Raw genomic sequence first — 20,019 nt, forward strand, 5'->3', positions numbered from 1 at the left:
ATGCATCATTCTCTGTATCTTGTACAGCATATTCTTAGAGCCTTTTTGATAAAAAAAAGTCATTCTTAGAGTCATTCTGGTGTGAATGAAATAATATCTCATGGATTAACATACTTTTATCTATACTAGTGATATCCTCTCCTGTTTTATTGGCCATGTATATATTTTCTTTGGAGAAACATCCATTCAGAGGACCCTCACTGTCCCTTTTGGGTTGTCTTATTATGTGGTGTAAGAGATCATATATTCTGAACAAAAGTTGTTTATCAATCTTGCTATTTTTTAAATCCAATTGACAATCTCTGTTGAGTGGAGTGTTTAGTCAATTCAGATTTAGTTTTGATATACTTGTTTCTACACTTCCCATTTTGCTTCTTCTTTCCTGTTTTTTTCATATCTCAAGAGATCCTTCTGTTCCTCCTTTTTTGAGTTACATCTTAGTGATTGATCTAGGTAGGACTGTGTGCATCTTATCAGTCTACTCTAATTCTGGTCAAATGTAGGAACTGTGTTTCAGTAGATCTCATTTTCTTCTCTGTGCTCCTAGTGTCATATGTTATATCTGTGCATGTTACAGCAACTCAACAATATAGTGACATAACTAGTGCTTTATATAATCTTATTTCCACAGTCTTTCTCTGGGAATGTCATTTATTTTTGCCTTTGTTTTTTTAAGAATAGTTTTGCTGGTTGTCTTTTTAAAAATCTTTAATCATTTAGATTATGTTATCTAGAATACATGGTTGTCTTTTTAATAGAATACATGGTTGTCTTTTTAAAAATCTTTAATCATTTAGATTATGTTATCCCATAGACTTCTAGCTTCCATTATTATTATTATTATTTTCATTTGGATAATGTTATCCCATAGACTCCTAGCTCCCATTATTTTTTTGTAAGAAGTCTGCTGTTAATCATAATTTTGGTCTCCTTTTGTGATAGGTTGGTTTTTTTCTCTTGCAGATTTCAAGGTTTTGTTTCTGTTTGCTTATCCTTGACTTTTAGCAGTTTGACCCCATGATGACATGTTTAGGTGTGGATGTCCTTGTCTATTTCCTAGTTAGGATTTACTGGGCTTCATAGATCTGCAGATAAGGTTTTCATCAAATTTAAGCAATTTTTGGCAATTACTTCTTCAAATATATTTATTAATCCTTTTCTGTCTTCCTTCTGGGGCTCTCCTTCCATATGTGTTGGTACACTTATCGTTGATCTGGTCTCAGGCTTTGTTCATTTTCTTCATTTTTTTTTTCTTTTCTCCCTCTCTGCTTGAGATTGAGTAATTTCTGTTGATTCTTCAAGTTCACTGATTCTTCTGTCATCTCAAATCAGTTGAATTTTCCATTGTAGGTACTGTATTTTTCAGCTGTAAGTTCCCATTCAATTCTTTAATTTACTTTGTATCTTTTCATTTTTTTAATTTTAATTTTTATTTTTTAGTAGCTTTTTTTTTTAAGATTTTGTTTATTTGACAGAGAGAGATCACAAGTAGGCAGAGAGGAAGGCAGAGAGAGAGAGAGAGAGAGAGGAGGAAGCAGGCTCCCTGCAGAGCAGAGAGCTCGATGTGGGACTCAATCCCAGGGCCCTGAGATTGTGACCTGAGCTGAAGGCAGAGGCTCAACCACTGAGCCACCCAGGTGCCCTTATTTTTATTTTTTTAAAGATTTTTTTATTTGACAGAGAGATCATAAGTAGGCATATAGACAGGCAGAGAGAGAGGGGGAAGCAGGCTCCCTGCTGAGCAGAGGGCCCAATGTCGGCCTCGATCCCAGGACCCTGAGATCATGACCTGAGCTGAAGGCAGAGGCTTAACCCACTGAGCCACCCAGGCATCCCTGTATCTTTTTATTGAGACTCTTCATGTTTTGTGTCATTTTCATCATGGTTTTCAACACTATTTCCATTAGTCTTAGACCATGTCCATGTAGCTGCTTTTAAATCTTTGCTGAATCTACCATCTGGAAATACTTAGATGGTTTCTCCTTAATGCTTTTTGTAATAAGGGTCACCTTTTTTGTCTCTTTGTTTTATGATCATGTTAAATTTCAAGTAATGTAGCAATTAGGGGTTCTGATTTCCTCCCCAGGGGGTTGTCTTGTTTTGCTTAATAACTTGCCTCCAGTAAATTTCTGAGGTCTGTCTCTCCTGCAGTGTGCACCCATTAATGTCTGTTCATTTCTTAAATTTTTAAGTCTTGCTTCCGACATGTTGCTGCTGTGCCTGCATCCTTTAACATTTAGCCAAAGATGGGCGTAGTTGTGTGCAGATCCCATTATTCATGCTTTCTCCTCTGCTGATGGATCTGTGTGGGCTTCTAAGTCCATTCAACATTTGGGTCATTTTCAAGGCTGCTGGGTTTTGCTTCTTTGCGTGTATGCACATGGCTTGGCAACCATGGGTATGTGGGTGGCTTGAACCAGCTTCAGTTTCGACTGCATGCCCCGGGTAAACCTGGAGTTTATGTGGAGTGCTTATCACATTCAGATGGCTCTCTGACCTCTCAGAGCTTAGGGTTAAATACCTTGCTACTCTTATCTTGCTTCCTCCAAAGAGCATTGCAACTTCAGGCTAGAGAAGCCTGTCTGCTTAGCATAGAGGCCACATCTTGGACTTACTCTGCCTCAGGTCAGGCAAGTCCCTTCTCTAAGTGACAAGTTTCTGGCATGGGCAGTGAGAGCACAGCACAGACTCACACAACTCTAATCAAACTTCAGTACTTTTCATGAATAAACGCTTCTAGTTTGTTGTAGGTCTTCAGAGTCTTTAAAAAAATATTCTCCAGATTTATAGCCTCAGAGCAGCGAGCTGAGCGGAGTCTCTGCTGCACTGAGATCTGAGAGTCTTGGGCCTCGCACATGCACTTTGGGCACCTTTAGTCGCTACCCTTTATGTGCAGGCACAGCCACGCGGGTTTCAGAGGTGCGCAAGCGCATTTGTGCTTGGCGTCATGGTTACGGTTGCTAGGTGCTCCAAGAATCCAAACTGTTGTGCCGTGGGTTTGGCTTATCTCTAGCGCTGGTTCTGGTGTCTAGAAGTGGCAAAAAGCCGAGTGGAAGGTGAAGTTTTGGTGAAGCCTCTAGGCTTTGCAATGAAGAAGTTTTTTGGTTTCGGGACTGGGAAGGAGCGTTCATCCCCGACCTTTTGCACCGAGCTGATGAATGGCTTGGGGGCCCTGGTTGACAAGAAGGAAGAAGTCAGCAAGTCCCAGCGGGGGTATAACGTTCGCGTGAAAGAGCTCAAAAGATCCACGGAGCTGCTATCATGGGCAACATATTGAAAATGCAGCGGTTGCTACTGCTTGGGAAAGACGTGAATAAAAGAGACAAGAAGAAATGGTAATAGGGATGTAAGGGCCTGCTTAGCCAGAAGGAGTCATTTTGTGTTTATGTAGTGAACTTAGATTAACCCCCCTCTCCCAGAGGAACTTACTTGCAAAGCCTAGATACAAGGGCGGGTCAGGCCAGATGAAGACATCCAATCAGTGGGGTGCGCATATATCTACTAGGGTAAATTGAAATTCAATTGGCCACCCATATATCTACTAGGGTAAATTGAAATTCAATTGGCCACCCCTGTATCTACTAGGGTAAATTGAAATTCAATTGGCCACACAGAGAAAACCCATAGCAATTTTCTCTGTGTGTTGCAGACCTAGCATGACTGTGCAGTTTTCTCTGTGTATTGCAATCTCATTGGCCACCTGTGTACAGCCCAGCTAAACTACCTCTAGAAAAGTCTGTGAGGCTGGGAGCGGTCATCTCTTTGCAAGAGTCGGCCCTGACCGGTCAGTTTGATTCTCGATGCTTGGCGCGAAATAAAGCTTCGCTTGACCTTCACTTTGTATCAGTCTCGATCCTTTGATTACGGATCCTAACATTGGGGGCTTGTCTGGGATCAAACTCCGAGAACTGAGCGAGCATCAGAATTTCTGGGAAAGCCTCTGGAGGTAAGACCACGGGATCCTGTCTGTCTGGTTGTGGAGCTCCAGGGTATTGCCCACCTTGGAGAAGCTGGAGCAGCCATGCTCCCCAGGACTGGAGTGGATGCGGGGATGCCCCTTACCTCCACTGGTAGGTTGCCAGGGGGTTTGAGTCCCCCTAGACAGTCAGGGGGTTCGAGTCCCCCTAAGCTGTCACTGGGTGTTCAAGTCCCCCTAGGCAGCCAGGGGGTTTGAGTTCCCCTAGGTGTCCAGGGGGTTCGAGTCCCCCTAGGCGGTCAGGGGGTTCGAGTTCCCCTAGAAGATCCCCACCTGTGGCAGGACCACAGGGCCTGCAGTTGTCTTTGTCTTGTTTTTTTTTTTTGTTGTTGTTGTTGTTGTTGTTGTTGTCTGTTGTGTTGTTTGCTGTGTTTGAAGAAATGGGGCAAACAGAGAGTGAGGGGACTCTAACTTTTAATGGCTATAACTGGAGCCAACTGTGGTTAGTCTAACTTGAGACAGAGACTTTAAGGAATATTCCCAAGCAGCTGCTGAAACTCTCTTTGTTTTGGGGAAGTTCCAGTCTTCTATGGCCTGATGTGGACTGCCTAGCCCCTCCCCCTTGCTGGCAGGAGAGCATGGCGTCTGAACTGGAGTGGGCCCAGGTGGAACGTGAAATCTGTTAGCAAAGAGGTGACTAAACTGATGGTTATTTGTCTGTCTCAGGGTCTTAGTGGGTAATTGTTAAAGTAGCTCTCAAAGTCTTTGGTAACCTGAAACTGTGAAAGTTTGAAGGTTTGCTTGAATGACAAGTGGAATTAAATTTGTTGGACATCTAGGTCTTAACCAAATGGGATAAAATGCTAGAGCATTGGTTTCTGGAACTGGGTTTGTGCTTTTGAAATCTGCTGATGAACATGTTTTGTACTTAACTGATTCATAAATTTGCCTTCTAAGAATTCTCTTGTAAAATGACTTCCGCCTTAAAGGAAATTCATATGGGAAGACTTTCAGGACAAATACAGGTGTTTGATATGTTAAAATCCTGGAACTGAAATGGGTAAGAATTTCCAGAAGTAAAAGCTGCATTCGGACTAAACCAGAATTAGTATCATGGGACTAGATGAACTGAAAGATTGTAATGTTGTATCTCTTGGTGTTTTGTCTTATTTTAAACATTACTGGTTCTGTAGTGTTTGCTCTTCCAGGCTAGTTGAACTTTTTCTTAAGTTATCTGTAACTTACAGAGATGTAAAAGTAGTCATTTGTAAACAAATCAAGGTATTCAACTCTTTCTCTCTATCTGAACCCTCTGAAACCAAAGGTCTCAGCAAGTCTTCTTTCTTCCATGGCAATCAGTCATTTGCATAAGTTCAATAAGAACCTGTTCTCCTTGTAACAGGACACCATTGGAAACACTGGTTATTTTACCAAGGCTTTGACTGGAATGTCATATTTGAAAAGACTCAGATATGACTAGATAAAACCTGGAACCTTAAAGCCCTTTGGAACTGTTGGCCTGATACCTTGCTTACAGAGTTCCCAGCAGCCTCACTGGGTGAGTAAAGGATATCACTTCCTGGCAGGTGCAGGAACCTGACTCACCGGAAATCAGAAATCCTGCACAGTAAGAAAAGAGTAGTTAGGTACGTTGTATTAAAATCATGAGTTCATTCTCACATCATTCACCCAACTAGATCCTAAATATTATGCGAGACACAAGGGTCACAAAGATAAAGAAGAAAGAGAGCTTTCTTTATGAAGAAGACAACCTACTCCAGGACAGACAAAACAGATAATTTCGACACAATGTTAAGAGAAAAGAAGTAAAAACAGCCTAAGAAGCTATGGGAAACTCTGGCCAGAGTTCCTAAGTAATTGGCAGTGGGGGATGGGGGAGACCATGGAGGGCTCAGAGAAGTCTTAGCTGTCCTCAGCAAGATGTTTAGAAACAGAGAGGTGAATGTAAGAAACAAAGTTGTTATAGAGACTGCCCTCCAGGCCTGGGATTTGGGAAAGAAGTATAAAGCAGTGTTTTTTCTTTTTCAGTTATAAATTGCTTTGTACTGGGGCCCTTGATGGCTCAGTGGGTTAAGTGTCTGCCTCTTGATCTCAGCTCAGGTCTGGATCTCAAAGTTGTGAGTTCAAGCCCTGCGTTGGGTTCCAAGCTGGGTGTGGAACCTACTTTAAAAAAAATTGCTTTGTATTATTTGTTGTTTTAAGAATGGTATATCAAATATTTTATAGAAAATGAAAATCTTAAAATAAATCACTAGATAGCTGAGATAACTAGATGTCCCATTAAAATAGAGGCAAGATCCTAAAAAGCAAATCTTTATACTTGAAGCTTACTTTTATACTGTATCCTAAGCAGAGAAAACGTATGTTATAGGAAATGAGCTGACAAACCTGTGACTTAGCAACAGAGACACTGTACAAAAGTCAGTTTAAGTGCCCAGAGGAACTTAGTTGCTTTGGCTGATAAAGGGGAATTTGAAATGTGTCTCAACACATTTAGAGATTATTAACAGTGTTTAGTGAGTGCTACCAAGGAATCCTTCTGGATTCTCTCATCTTGAGAAATTTTCTCAAGCTTTTATAGTGGAGACAAATATAATAACATAGGTAAAATGACATATGCTTTAAACAGTTTCTAATAAAGTGAGAGAGACGTGAACAACTACTTCTCCATAATTGACCAATGGATGCTCTGTGGAAAAGGTAACATTTGAACTGATGATGAGATGAGAAGAAATTTAATCGGAAGAGGATTGGGTTCTGGCTTTTTTCAACTAAGGCAAAATACTTGCACAAAATAAGGAAAACCTGAAAATAAATGTGTCTAAGAAATGGAATGAGAACATAAGACTTATAAAGGGATTCTTTGAATCTGCCTGTGCCTCGATCGTAGACCACCCAGACTCCAGAACCATGTGTGCGAAATACATTTTTGTTCTTTATAAAAGAAATAGAGATTCCTTGAGAGACACGGCTGGTGTAAGAGCTGAGAGCCTCCGATGCCGTGATCAGTAATCTGGATTTTATTTTGCAGGTAGGAAGGAGCCAACGTGGTTTTCAAGGAGAGCAGATGGACTGACCACTTTATGTCTTAAGAGGGAAAATCTGGTGGCAGTGATTATAGACAAGAGGATGAAGTTGATGGCCCAGGAAGAGAGCTAATAAACTAATGAAAGGGAAAGAGGACGTTCTTACAGAGGATAGTGGCAGAGATGAAAAGATGAGGAGAAATTCTGCAGGGACAGAACCGACAGGATTTAAATGCCTGAAGGCAGGGGCAATGTCTGTGTCATCACAAAGATGGCAGATTTCAGAGAGTGAACGGAGGAAGAGCAAGCTGGACCCGTCCCATTTTGACATACAGCACTGAATCACCAGTGAAATGCTGACTAAGTGCTTTCCCCATGTGTATGCAGCCTAGAGAAAGTCAGGAGTAGAGGCAGATATCTGGGGAGTATCGACAAGGGTCTGATGGCTGAAGTCATGGAAGAGATGACATTAACCGGAAGCAGGGGTAGGGAAAAAAGGGAAAGGGCAGGATCATGAAGAATCTCCATATACTGAAGAGCTAAGGAGTTGGCCACAGAGGTAAAAGGAAGGAAGGAGACTGAGAAGAGGCTGGTAGATGTGACAAGAATGACAGCATTGATGACTGTTAATTAAAAAGTGCCAGTTAGGGGCGCCTGGCTGGCTCTGTTAATAGAGTGGATGACTCTTGATCTTAGCGTTGTGAGTTCGAGCCCGATGTTGAGTGTAGAGATCACTTACAAATAGAAATTTTGGGAAAAAAAAAGTGTCAGTTAAATGGTAGGGATAACAATCAGATTGCCAGGGCAAAAATAATTAGGCAGAGGAAAGAGGCGACCTTTGAGAAGTTAGGCAGTGGGGAAAGACAAGAGTGGAAGCTTATTTGCAGACTAAAGAGAAAAGGTAGCATAGAAATAAAAATAGAAGGAGCGTGTGCGTGTGTGTGGGTCGGGGGGTTGGGGTGAAGATGAGACAGTTGGATCACCGGAAGGAGCCCCAAGAATAGGGAAGTAACTGACACGATCAAGAAGACGACCACATTATGGACTGAATTATGTCTGCCTGAAAAGACATGTTCGAGTCTTAACCCTGAGGTCCTCTGAGTGTGCCATTTGGAAATATGGTCCCTGCAGAGGTCACAGGGGAGTAGGGTGGGCCCCTAAGCCAATATGGCTGGTGTCATAAAACGCAGCCACGTGACCAGGGAGGCAGGGGAATGCAACATGCTGGCTCAAGTGAGGCCCCTGCAAGCCAAGGGTTGCTCGCAAACCAGCAGAAGCTGGAAGGGCAAGGTCGTTGCCCTACACGTTTCGGAGGGAGCATGGTCCTGTCAACACTTTGGTGCCAGACTTCCAGCTTCCAGAACTGTCAGGCAATCAATTCCTGTTGCTTTGAACCATCCAGTTTGTGGCACTTGATGATGTAGCCCTAGGAGACCAATCCAGTTCACTTCAGACGGCAGGAGGGGAAAATTCTTCAGAGAGGGAAAGGGGAATAAAGAGGCTAGGTAGAAATGCCATCCTGGTCTTCCTCTGCTGCATCCCGAAGATGGCTCACTTCTGGCCTGACCCTTGTGGTGAGGGGATAAGTGAGGGCGAGCTCTAAACAGGAATGCGCTGCTGCAGACTGAACAGAAGTTCTTGTTCAACTTTGTATTCCCGAGCCAAAGCTGGTGAGATGTTTTGAACTAAGATAGCAGAGCCGCTGGACGGTAGGGCTGCTCGGGGTCACTGAGACCGAGCGGGAATTCAAAGGACAAATGGCTGCATGTCTTCTTTTGCCATAAGAAATGCCTTATTTATGAGAAAAACAGTATCACATGAGTTCCTTTTCTTTTACTCTCTAAAAGTAATCCAAATACCAAAGAAATTTAGAACAATTTTACCTCAAAGGAAAATGCAGTGATAGAGAACACTTCAGAAACTCAAAGACATGGAAGCCTTACCATGGGCCCTGGCCAGTAAGAGCTCAGGTGCGAGGTAGTCCGGGGTTCCAAGAATCCGCCCATCATCCATGGGGGCTGCCCCCCGCCTCACACTCTTCGGAGTTCGATATGGAGTTCCTGATTTGACCTGTTTCGGGGTCTGCTAATTTAAAAATAGTTTACAATAAATATTGTCTTTCCTCTTCCAGTGAACGGAAATGCTAAAAACAAAAGCAATGCTTGGCTGCTGGGCATAAAAGACCTACGCAAATTCCTGATTGGTTTTGAAAACGGACTCATTACTAACATTTTGAACAGTCTTGATATCTGGTGAAATGAAATAACTTAGATAAGACCAATTATTTCAGTAACATCTAGATATGCAAGAAGGAATGAAGGAATCCATAAGAAAAATTTCTTTCTCGATAGCATGGACTAATAGGAACTTCAGAATGGTCACTAGGGATGACGTTGCGGCTTAAAAATGATTGAATTATTGGGACAACACATCAGCTGGTACTAAATATAAATAACTTCTTGTGCTAATTGGTAGTTAAGTTTTAAAAATATTCTGTGGTCTTACAAGGATTCTGTGAGACAAGCAGAACAGGTGTAAGCATATTCTACAGAGAGATAAGAAACAGGCTCTGAGGAAAAGGGACTTCTACGTCATTCAGTAACTTCTGAATCGAAAATCCCAACTCTTGTGACCCTAAACCAGGGTTTGTACTTTCAATTTTATGTTTCCTCTCCAAAAAAAAGGAGGGAAAAATGAAACTTTGGGTTTATTAAGATAAAGGTTTAGAAAATAAAAACAATATAAGATTTGAAATATCTATTTTCCAACTATTTTCTATAAAGAAAAGAGATAATCTATGAAAGTCCTTAAAAGGGACTAGAGATAGAGTTAACTTTAATATTGTATTTTAGAGTTGCTATTTTCAAGTGAAAATATGTCACTGTAAATTTGTAAATATGTGACTGAATATATGTGAAAGCCTAGGGTCTCCTGGGTGGCTCAGTCAGTTAAGTGGCTGCCTTCAGCTCAGGTCATGAACCCTGGGATCCTGGGATCAAGCCCCGCATTGGGCTCCCTACTCAGTGGGGAATCTGTTCCTCCTCTCCCTCTGCCCCTCCCTGCTGCTTGTACATGCATGTGCTCTCCCAAATAAATAAATAAAATCTTAAAAAAAGAAAAGAAAATATGTGCAAGTCTAGAGCACAAATGAAGAAGGTGCTATAGTTAAAAATAATAAATTGCTACCAGCTTTACCTTTCTGCAGCAAAACCTCCAACAATCCAAAGATTCCCAACCAGCAGAACAGAAAATCTCAGATAGTCTAGGTAAGAGATAAGTACCTGGCCTTCATAGTTTATTGTCATAAAATCAACAACAAAGTGTTAGAAAGGGGTGCTTGGGTGGCTCAGTGGGTTAAGTGTCTGCCTTCGGCTCAGGTCATGATCCCAGGTCCTGGGACGAAGCCCCGCATCGGGCTCCCTGCTCAATGAGGAGCCTGGTTCTCCCTCTCTCACTCCCCCTGCTTATGCTCATTCTCTCTCTCTCTCTCTCTCTCTGTGTGTGTGTCAAATAAATAAATAAACTTTTTTAAAAAACAAAACCAAAGTGTTAAAAAGTTGGAACACACCTGATATGGCATATAGGATGCTCCTTTTTGATTAGGGGTTATAGCCATGGGATATGAACCGCTATAAATGCAGGAAATATCCATTGCATCTAAAGAGGTAATGCTCATTTTGGATGGCTCTGAGTTATTGGATGCATTGATATGACTGTTAAAACTTCGAAAAGCTACAGCATTTCTTTTAGATAAGCTTAATGTTTTCAGCACCTCTGAAGACGGAGCTAACATTTTTTGGCTACCGTCTTGGACAGCAGGATTCTCATCGCCTTTTGGCAAGGTGTTTTCTTGCCAGTTGGGTGATACGGAAAGTAGGTCTTCAATGTTTGATTCTTCAAAAGAGGATTCGTTGATGCTTTTATCTGGATCCAAGGACTGCCTTTCTAATGAACTGTCCATGATAGAAATTCCAGGAAAAGAGGAATCGGAGTCCATACACATACTTTTAGAAGCTCTCTCGTCATCGGAACATAGAAAACTCGAACTTAGGAGGTCTTTCTTATTATTCTTGTCACAATCCTCACCCAGTTCACACAGAAGGTTTTTTGCTATCATTGGGATCGGTGACTTTCCTGGGGTTTGTGGTTTATCAGTGAAAGAACTGGCCGTGCTCTCCTTATCGGCACAGTCCCCTCGCTGACCCCCACACACCGACAGCTTCAGGCCTTGGACTTCCATTGTTAAGCCTGTCCTTTGGCTTATATACCCATCGTTCATTTCATTTCTAGACTCATGCTCCATACAGTTTTTTTTATTCTGTATGATGGTCTGACAAGGACTAGAGTCAACGAACTCAAAAGTTCTTTTAAAACTTCTTTTCCCAAGGTGCTCTGCAGTCCTGTCACCAGGATCTACAGCCCACTGATCTGACTGGTGAAAACCAGACTGTGCTTCGAAATCACTTTCGAAATCTATGAGTCTTCCGTCATCTTCCCAATGCTGCAGCCATATTAGGGGGTGGCGGAGGGATGGGAAGTGGAAGCGGGGGACAGAGTCGCATTTTCTCTAAAGGAGCGAGTTATCTTCTAAGTTAGATGCTGCCCAAATTCCTCAGACTCTGAAAGCCTTCATGGACTGAGGTGACTTTCCCACCTGAAATATTAAATATTTAGGTTTCTCTTCCAATCCTTTCTATAGCTTCATTAGGATACTGTCAGAATGAGTGAAAGGGAGCACAGGAGAAAAGTGGCTTACTTAGTGATTAATCAGGACTGGTCTACACTTAATCACAGCTCTCAGACTTTATAATTGAAGCCTCACTAATAGTCTTCATGATTTGTCAGCCACTTCTACAGGCTATCTTTGAACGGAGAGTCTGGCTTATCTTTGGAATTAAAGCAGGCGATGTTAGCCTCGGGTCTTCAATTTGGTGTGAGTCATTCAGTGGCTAAATCAAACAATTTGTCAGGAAGCAAATTGGTTTCCCAGGACCTCAGTCACTGATAATAATAATGAACCAGACAATTCCACTTTAACTTCTTTGGGATAATTCCCCAGTACCTTGGCATGCGAATTTCCATAAATATATTTGGGGCCTCAAGTACACAGATCACTTTGGGTACGACTTTCGATGGATGGGCTTGACATACCCAGTGTTCTCTTTGGAAATAGATGTGTAACTAAAAGGTGATAATTCAGGTGGCCTTCTTCGAATCACAGATTTTTGGTGACTCTGCTACCAACGGTTTACTAGGAGAACACATCATACTTATCTATGATCATCAGCATTTTCCCAACTCATGATTATCTTGAGAATTTGCCTTAAACTCTTCATCTGTGAATAAGGTTACCCAGTTAGAAAGAAGTTGTATTTGCCGGGGCACCTGGGTGGCTCAGTTGGTATAGTGTCCAATTCTTGATTTTGGCTCAGGTCATGATCTCAGGGTCGTGAGATCAAGCCCAGGTTGAGCCCCACATCGGACTCTGCTCTGAGCATTGAGTCTGCTTAAGATTTTCTCTCTCCCTCTACTCTTCCCCCACATCTTGCTTGGACAATCCCTTTCTCTCTCTCTCTCTCTTTCTCTCTTAAAAAAAAGTTGTATTTGCTTAACTATTAACAGGAAGGCAAGTCATCAAACTCTGATAGAGTTATTAGAGAAATGTAAATAGCATTTATGTATTCATACAGTTCAAATCAAATTTGGTTGGAAAGAATGTAGTTCTGAAATAGGGTTATAGCACCATAATATCTTTTGTGAAAAATCTTAATGCTAATGTTCATAAAATATAAATCCAGTATGATCTGAAGTAGCAGGAGTGATTTGAAATTAAATCACTTTTCATAACTCAGTATCACGCTCATCCATATAAATAAGAATGTTTGAATTTTCATTACTTCTTTGTCAATCTGATGTTAACATCATTATTTCAATTCTGTGTCAGGATTGACTGAGAAACAGAAAAACCTTGCTGAATGCTCTTCTGTAAACTACTAAAAAATCATTTCAAAAAATACATTGAATAAAATATCGTTTCATTGTTTGTACATCGAAGGGTGGGGAGGAAGGAAGTAGACATTCATGCCTAAGATGATACTTTACCTAATGGACAGATTTTGAGTAGTTATTAATCATGATGATGAAAAATAATGAAATCAGTTACCACACCATTTTCAACAATGCGAACGTTATTAAAATTTAAATAGAGAGGAGAAAGAATTCAAGTTGTTCCTAAGGTGAAATGTGGGGAAGAAAGTAACATCTGGAATTTAGTTTGAAGATTAAACACTGGCAAATAATTCAAAAAATTAGTGAGAGTCACAGGCACACTCAAACTAAACAAACTGGTGGCTTTGTGTAGACACATATTTATTCAAAAGACCTCATCTTTGAAAATTTGTGTCTTGTCTTTGACACTCTCCTAGTGGAACACTGAAATTCCTACTGTATGGACTTAACCATCTACACAGAATCTGAAGTCCCCACTGTAGAAATGCATGGAAATCACTATGGCAGAGAATAAATGGACCATTACAAAGGACCTCATTTTTACAGATTTGTTTTTCCTTAAAATGAGGTTCGTGATCTATCACCATGGTCCAATTGTGTTTTCAGAAACTTTTGAGAAGATTCCTTCTATAACTCTCCAACCTATGAATTCTATATGTTATGTTCATCTTCCCATCTCTCAACTGCTGTGAAGAGTTAGCTCCATATTATAAACCTGCCTTTTATGACCTCCACAAAGCTAGGAAATCTTCAGTGGCAATTCCCCACAATTTTACATTTCCGTCAAATCAGTTATGTGGAAAGTCAGCCAACCTGGCAACACTGGTAGCAGGTATGGCCCATCTCCATATGCCCCCCCCTTTTTTTTACAATAAAATTTTCATTTTAGGATAGTTAGATTTCCAGGAAAACTATGAAGGTATACAGAGTTCCCGTGGACCTCATACTCGTACCCCTATTTTAACATGTAAGAATTAATGAACCCATATTAACACATGAATACAATATTATCTAAATTTCATAATGTATTCAGATTTCCTTATTGTTTTCCTGGGGTCCTTTTCCTCTTGTAGGATCCCAGCCAGGAGAACATGTTATATTCAGTCATCTCCTTTCCTTAGACTCCTCTGGACTAGGACAGTTTTTCAGGCTTTCCCTGGTTTTGATGTCCCTGACAGTTTTGAGACCTTAAATGGCAGGCTGTTTGTAGACTGTCCTTCAGCTTGGGCTTCTGTGATGTTATTCTCATGATTAAATGGGCTGTGGGTTTTCGGGAGGAAGGCTATAGAAATAAAGCTCCATTCTTTCAACATGGCCTGTCTGATGCTGACCTTGATGACTTGTCTGAGGTAGAATTTGTCAGGATTCTTCAAACATGTGCTTTCCCCCTCTTCTCTCTCTCTCTCTTTCATTCTTCATTCATTTGATAGAGAGAGAGAGAGAGAGAGGGCAGGGGGAGGGGCAGAGGGAGAGAATCTCAAGGAGAGACCCTGCTGAGTGGGGAGCCTGACACGGGGCTCAAACTCACAACCCTGAGATCAGGACCTGGGCTGAAACCAAGAGTCAGACGCTCACCTGACTGAGCCACCCAGGCGCCCCTCCCCTCTCACCATTTATAAGGAAGTAACTGTCCTTGGTGGCGTGTAAGGGGTAGAGAGTTATCCCCTACCTCCTTGAGAAGGGAGTGTCTGCATAAATGATTTAGACTTCTTCTATGTGAGAAATTGACCTATTCTCCTCCTTTTATTTATGTGTTCCGTCATGTACATCAGTATAGACTCCGGGATACTTATTTCTACTTTGCATTATAACTCCATACTACATTAGGTGTTTTGCTCAAATTGTTTGGGTTTTGTCCATTGGAAGCTCTCAGTTGACACCCGTATAACCCCCATCACTGTGTTTTCCCTTCCTCCCCGACCTTTGCTTTACTTTTTGTTCCTCACTCAACTTGTACATTTTCTTCCCCAGTTCTAAGGTCAGGCATCTTCGTACCTTTTATTGGACAATGATCTTAGACACCAACATCTGGGTTGCTGTTAGGTTGCTTCTGGACCCTTTCAGCTGATGCCAGGAAATCTCTGTGTATATACTAACCCAGGTGTATATCTTTCTTTAAAATATTTCTATATGTAACCATCTGTAGCTCTATTAAGTTAGACAGGAGTTCATATTGACCTCTCCAACTCTAATTATTGGGCACTTGCGAATCTCTAACCTCCCAAAGATGAGAAGCTTGTTTCCCAATGTCCACTATTTATTTACTTCATTGCTCGATTCCAGTATAGAGATATGGTGGTTTTGGAATTGTGAACTTGTACGCCCTTGGGAAACCCCTTCACTAACTAGAGCACAATGCTTATGTACAGTTTTTGTTGTTGTTCGTTTTGTTTTGCTTTGCTTTGTTTGCCTTTAGAGTTATAGACTCCACTCATTTCCAAAGGAACTTATGTCAGTATCTTTTTCCTTGCCTCTTCCAGCTACAATTGCTTCATATATTTTTAATAGAGTAAGGTTTTGGTTTTTTTTTTTTGTTACATTCTGCATTCCCTCCTAAGACCCCCTTGACTGAAATGATTTAATTTGCAAACATTAAGGTTCATTCTGGGTGCTGTAAGGTTGTATAGGTTTTGACAAATGTGTAATGTTATTTATTTAACATTACAGTATCATATGGCATATTTTCACCACCCTAAAAATAGTCCTGTGCTTTACTTATTCAACTTTCCTTCCCTCTTCTGAGCCCCTGACAACCACTGTCTCTATAGTTTTGTCTTTTCCAGAATGTCATAGATGGCATAATATAGTATATAGCCTTTCAGACTGGATTTTTGCATCTATAAATACACATTTAAGAGATTCATCCATGTCCCATGTGGCCTGATAGTTCATTTCGTTTTACAACTGACTAATATTTTCCTGCATAGATGGACCCCGGTTTGCATATGCAATTGCTGATTGAACGATATCTTGGTTGCTTCCAGTTTTGGGAAATTATAAATAAAATTTATAAATTGTTGATAACAGATAAACTGTTTAAAACAGATAAAACAGTTATCAACATTCATGTACAGGATTTTGTGTGGTTGTAAGTTTTCATATACTTGGGTAAAAAGCCGGTAGTCTGATGCTGGATCCTATGGTAAGGTTATGCTTAACTTTGTAAGAAACTGCCAAACTGTCTTCCAAAATGGCTGTCCTATTTTGCAATCCCAAGGATCATGAATGAGAGTTTCTGTTACTTTGTATCCTCACCGGCAATTGGTTTTGTCCATTTTTGCATAGTAACCATTGTGGTAAGTGTATGGTGGTACCTCATTGTTCTTTTACTTGCATTTCCTTTATGCAAAATTATGTTAAGCATCTTTTCACTTGCTTATTTGTGCTATGATATGTTTTTAGGTGAGGTATTTGTTTGTATATCTTGGTCATTTTTTTAAAAAATTTATTTGAAAGAGGGAGTGTGTGTACACACACGCACACGCACACACACAGAGGAGTGGTGAGGGAGGGGTAGAGGGAGATGCAGACTCCCCACCGAGCAGGAAGCCCGATGTGGGCTCAATCCCAGGACCCCAGGATCATGAGCTGAGCCAAAGGCAGATGCCTAACCGACTGAGCCACCGGGGTGCCCCTATCTCTTAGCTATATTTAAAAATAAAAGGTTTATTGATATATCATCCACCTATCACAAGATTCATGTTTTTAAAGCATACAATAGTTTTTAATGTGTTTACAGAGTTGTGCATCACCGTTCTCTAAAACACTCGCACTGTGTGCCAAAGAAACCTCATAGCTATTAGTGTTTGCTCCCCATCTCCCTGTGGTCCCGGTACTTGGGAACCACCAGTCTACTTTCTGTGTCTAAAAATTTCCCTAGTCTAAACATTGCATATAAATGGAATTTTACAGGAATTGGTTTTTCAAGTTTGTTTTCTTTCACTTAGAATCACGTTTTCAAGTTTTATACAAGTTGGGGCACATAACAGCACTTCATTCCTTCTTATGGCCAAACAATATTCTATTTTATGGCTATATCCTATCTTATTTATCCATTCATCAGTTTTTGGACATTTTTGGTTATTATGGCTATTTGGCTGTTGTGGATAAAGCTACCGTGTTTTTGGTGTCAATTCTAAAAATTTATTGTTAATTCTGAGGTCATGAAATTTACTCCCATGTTTTCTTCCAAGAGTTGTGATCTTTGGTGGATATCTAGTTGTTCTAGCATCTGTGGAAGACACATGAAACTGCTGAAACTCAATTGGTTGTAGATATTTAGGTTTGTTTTCAGAGTCTCAATTCTATTCGATTTGTTGTCTATGTTTATCCTTGGGCCAGTATCAAACTGTGCTGACGACTCCAGCTTTGTAATAATAGACTCTCAATTTTTGAAATTGGGAAGTCCGATTCATCCAGCTTTGCTTTGTTTTTACAATATTGTTCTATTTGGAACCTCTTATATTTCCACATGAAATTGAGGATTGGCTTTTCCATTTCTGGAAAACACATGGCTGCTGGGATTTTGATAGGGATCGTATCAAAATCAACATTGTTAAGATAACAATCTTACATTCTTTCAGTCTCTGAATATGTGATATCATTCCATTTATTTAGGTCTTCAAGTATTTTTCAGCAATTTTTATAGTGTTGTACTTTTCAGTGTATGAATCTTTCACTTTCTTGGTTAAATTTGCTCCTAGATATTTTTTTCTTTGATGCTATTGTAAACAGAGTTTTTTTGTTTTTTTGGTTTTTTTTTTTTTGAATTTTAAAAAGTTCAACTTCTCAATTTTTCTTTCATGGACTGTGCTTCTGGTGTTTCTCTAAACTCATTACCAAAATTAAGATTACATAGGCTTTTGGGGCGCCTGGGTGGCTCAGTGGGTTAAATCTCTGCCTTCGGCTCAGGTCATGATCCCAGGGTCCTGGGATCGAGCCCCGCATCGGGCTCTCTGCTCAGCACAGAGCCTGCTTCCCCCTCACTCTCTCTGCCTGCCTCTCTGCCTACTTGTGATCTCTCTCTGTCAAATAAATAAATAAAAATCTTTAAGAAAAAGATTACATAGACTTTCTCCTGTTTTCGTCTAGAAGTTATATAGTTTTCTATTTACACAAAGGTTTGTGATCCATTTTAGTTCATTTTTCTTAAGGATTTATCTATTTATTTGAGAAAGAGTGAGAGAGCAGGTGCATGTGCTTGAGTTGGGGACGGGGCAGAGAGAGACAATCTTCAAGCAGACTCCGGGCTGAGCCCAGAGCCCAGCTGAGGGGGGGCTCCCTCTCACAACCCATGACATCAGGACCCGAGCAGAAATCAAGAGTCGGAAGCTTAACCGACTGAGGCCCTCAGGCGCTCTGAAGCAAGAGACTCTTTTTTTTTTTTTTTTTAAAGATTTTATTTATTTATTTGACAGAGAGATCACAAGCAGGCAGAGAGGCAGGCAGAGAGAGAGGAGGAAGCAGGCTCCCTGCTGAGCAGAGAGCCCGATGCGGGGCTCGATCCCAGGACTCTGAGATCATGACCCAAGCCGAAGGCAGCGGCTTAACCCACTGAGCCACCCAGGCGCCCCGCAAGAGACTCTTAATCTTGTTCTTCTTCAACATTGTGCTCCATGTTCTTTTCAGTCATCAACTTCATTTTGCTCCAATAAGCTGAGAGAAATAGAACATTTTGTTACCTGCAGGTCCCTCACGACCCTGCCAAACAAAAGGACGTACCATGTGATTCTATTTTCATGAAGTTCTACATTAGACACAATTAACCTACAGCAGGAAAAGAGCAGAACAGGGATGGCTTTGATGGCAAGAGTGGGGACTGACGGGAGACTGTGGAGAGTAAGTAGAAAGTCTACGGCAGAATCCCTCATCGCCCCCAATTCTGTGACCTGACTGAGAAAGAGAAGTCGTATAAGCATCTGAAGCAGGACCCAGAAAAGGAGTCAGAAAACAGAAAGACAAAATAAGAAGTCATTTTAAAAGGAAGTATCCCATCACATTGAAAGCTTCAGATATGTTGTGGAAGTTCGAGACCGAGCTCTCTCCATTAGACAGAACAATAAGCAAGTTGTTAGAAGCCTTGTGAGAACAGTTAAATGTCCTTGGGGTTTGGGAACAAAAGCAGGAGGTCTTATGCAAATGTAAACCTATGATTTCTGAAAATCTGACAAGAAAGCCTTGAGCAATGAAAGTAATTATCGGAAATAATACAGTGTGACGGCCTAGAATATTAGTTTTGATTTCCGAACACGGTCCCTTAAGTGATAAAAATAACCTACGCTTGTCCCCCTTTTCTCTTTAGACATTGCCACATCTTACAAGGAATCTCTCATCACAAGAATGTTAATTAAGAAGCCTTATGTATAATCACAGTTTATGACAAAATATGGTGCTGCGCCCTTAAACTATTTTAAGTTCATCTTGTTAAAAAATTCTGGAAGTGTAAAATGTAAGGCCAATCCCAGGACCAGGCGATGATTTCTTCATTTGCAGCAATTCCCTCTGTGGGAAATAATTGTCCATTCTCCCTTCACAGACGTGAAGAATGTTATTCTAGGTTGAAAAGCTCTTTGAATCTTGAAGACAATTGCTTACCATCTGGAAGCAGAATTGCAAGGCCCTGACAGTTTCAGATTGTGAGATCCAGAAACCAAACGAAGCAGGGTCAACGCTGCTCTGTCCCTTGTCCTCTGAACATCCGTTAAGGCGAGCACGTTTCCCCTGAAGCAGTAGTTTAATTTTGGGAAACCTTATATTTTTATTTTTATTTATTTATTTTCAAAGATATTATTTATTCATTTGACAGACAGAGATCACAAGTAGGCAGAGAGGCAGGCAGAGAGAGAGGGAGGGAAGCAGGCTCCCCGCTGAGCAGAGAGCCCGACGCGGGGCTCGATCCCAGGACCCTAAGATCATGACCTGAGCTGAAGGCAGAGGCTTTAACCCACTGAGCCACCGAGGCGCCCCATGGGAAACCTTATATTTTTACAAGATTGCGGCCCACAACTCCAAGTGCATCTCACTCTAGGTGAGAATCCTGAGTTTATA

At 41.0% G+C, this 20,019-nt stretch overlaps 1 protein-coding gene across 1 annotated transcript; it reads right to left on the reverse strand.

Annotated features, from left to right (window-relative positions):
* Positions 1-4,124: 4,124 nt before the first annotated feature.
* On the reverse strand, positions 4,125-11,410 carry LOC125106829 (serine/threonine-protein kinase greatwall-like). The gene is made up of 3 exons (XM_047741456.1): positions 10,532-11,410; positions 8,907-9,048; positions 4,125-4,249 (listed from the first exon to the last, which is right to left on the reverse strand). Exons 1-3 carry the CDS (start codon positions 11,264-11,266, stop codon positions 4,125-4,127), a joined length of 1,002 nt encoding a protein of 333 aa, XP_047597412.1. The 5' UTR covers positions 11,267-11,410.
* Positions 11,411-20,019: the final 8,609 nt, after the last annotated feature.

This window comes from Lutra lutra, chromosome 8, assembly GCF_902655055.1.
Source record: "Lutra lutra chromosome 8, mLutLut1.2, whole genome shotgun sequence".
Lineage (NCBI taxonomy): Eukaryota > Metazoa > Chordata > Mammalia > Carnivora > Mustelidae > Lutra > Lutra lutra.

Excerpts from the sequence above, each read along its gene's own strand:
- LOC125106829 (XM_047741456.1), bottom strand. The coding sequence starts at position 11,266 with ATGGAGCATGAGTCTAGAAATGAAATGAACGATGGGTATATAAGCCAA. Across the intron at positions 9,049-10,531 it reads CATCCTATATGCCATATCAG|CAGACCCCGAAACAGGTCAA; the intron begins GTGTGTTCCAAC and ends TTTTTAAATTAG. Across the intron at positions 4,250-8,906 it reads CTTACTGGCCAGGGCCCATG|GTGGGGATCTTCTAGGGGAA; the intron begins GTAAGGCTTCCA and ends GTCCTGCCACAG.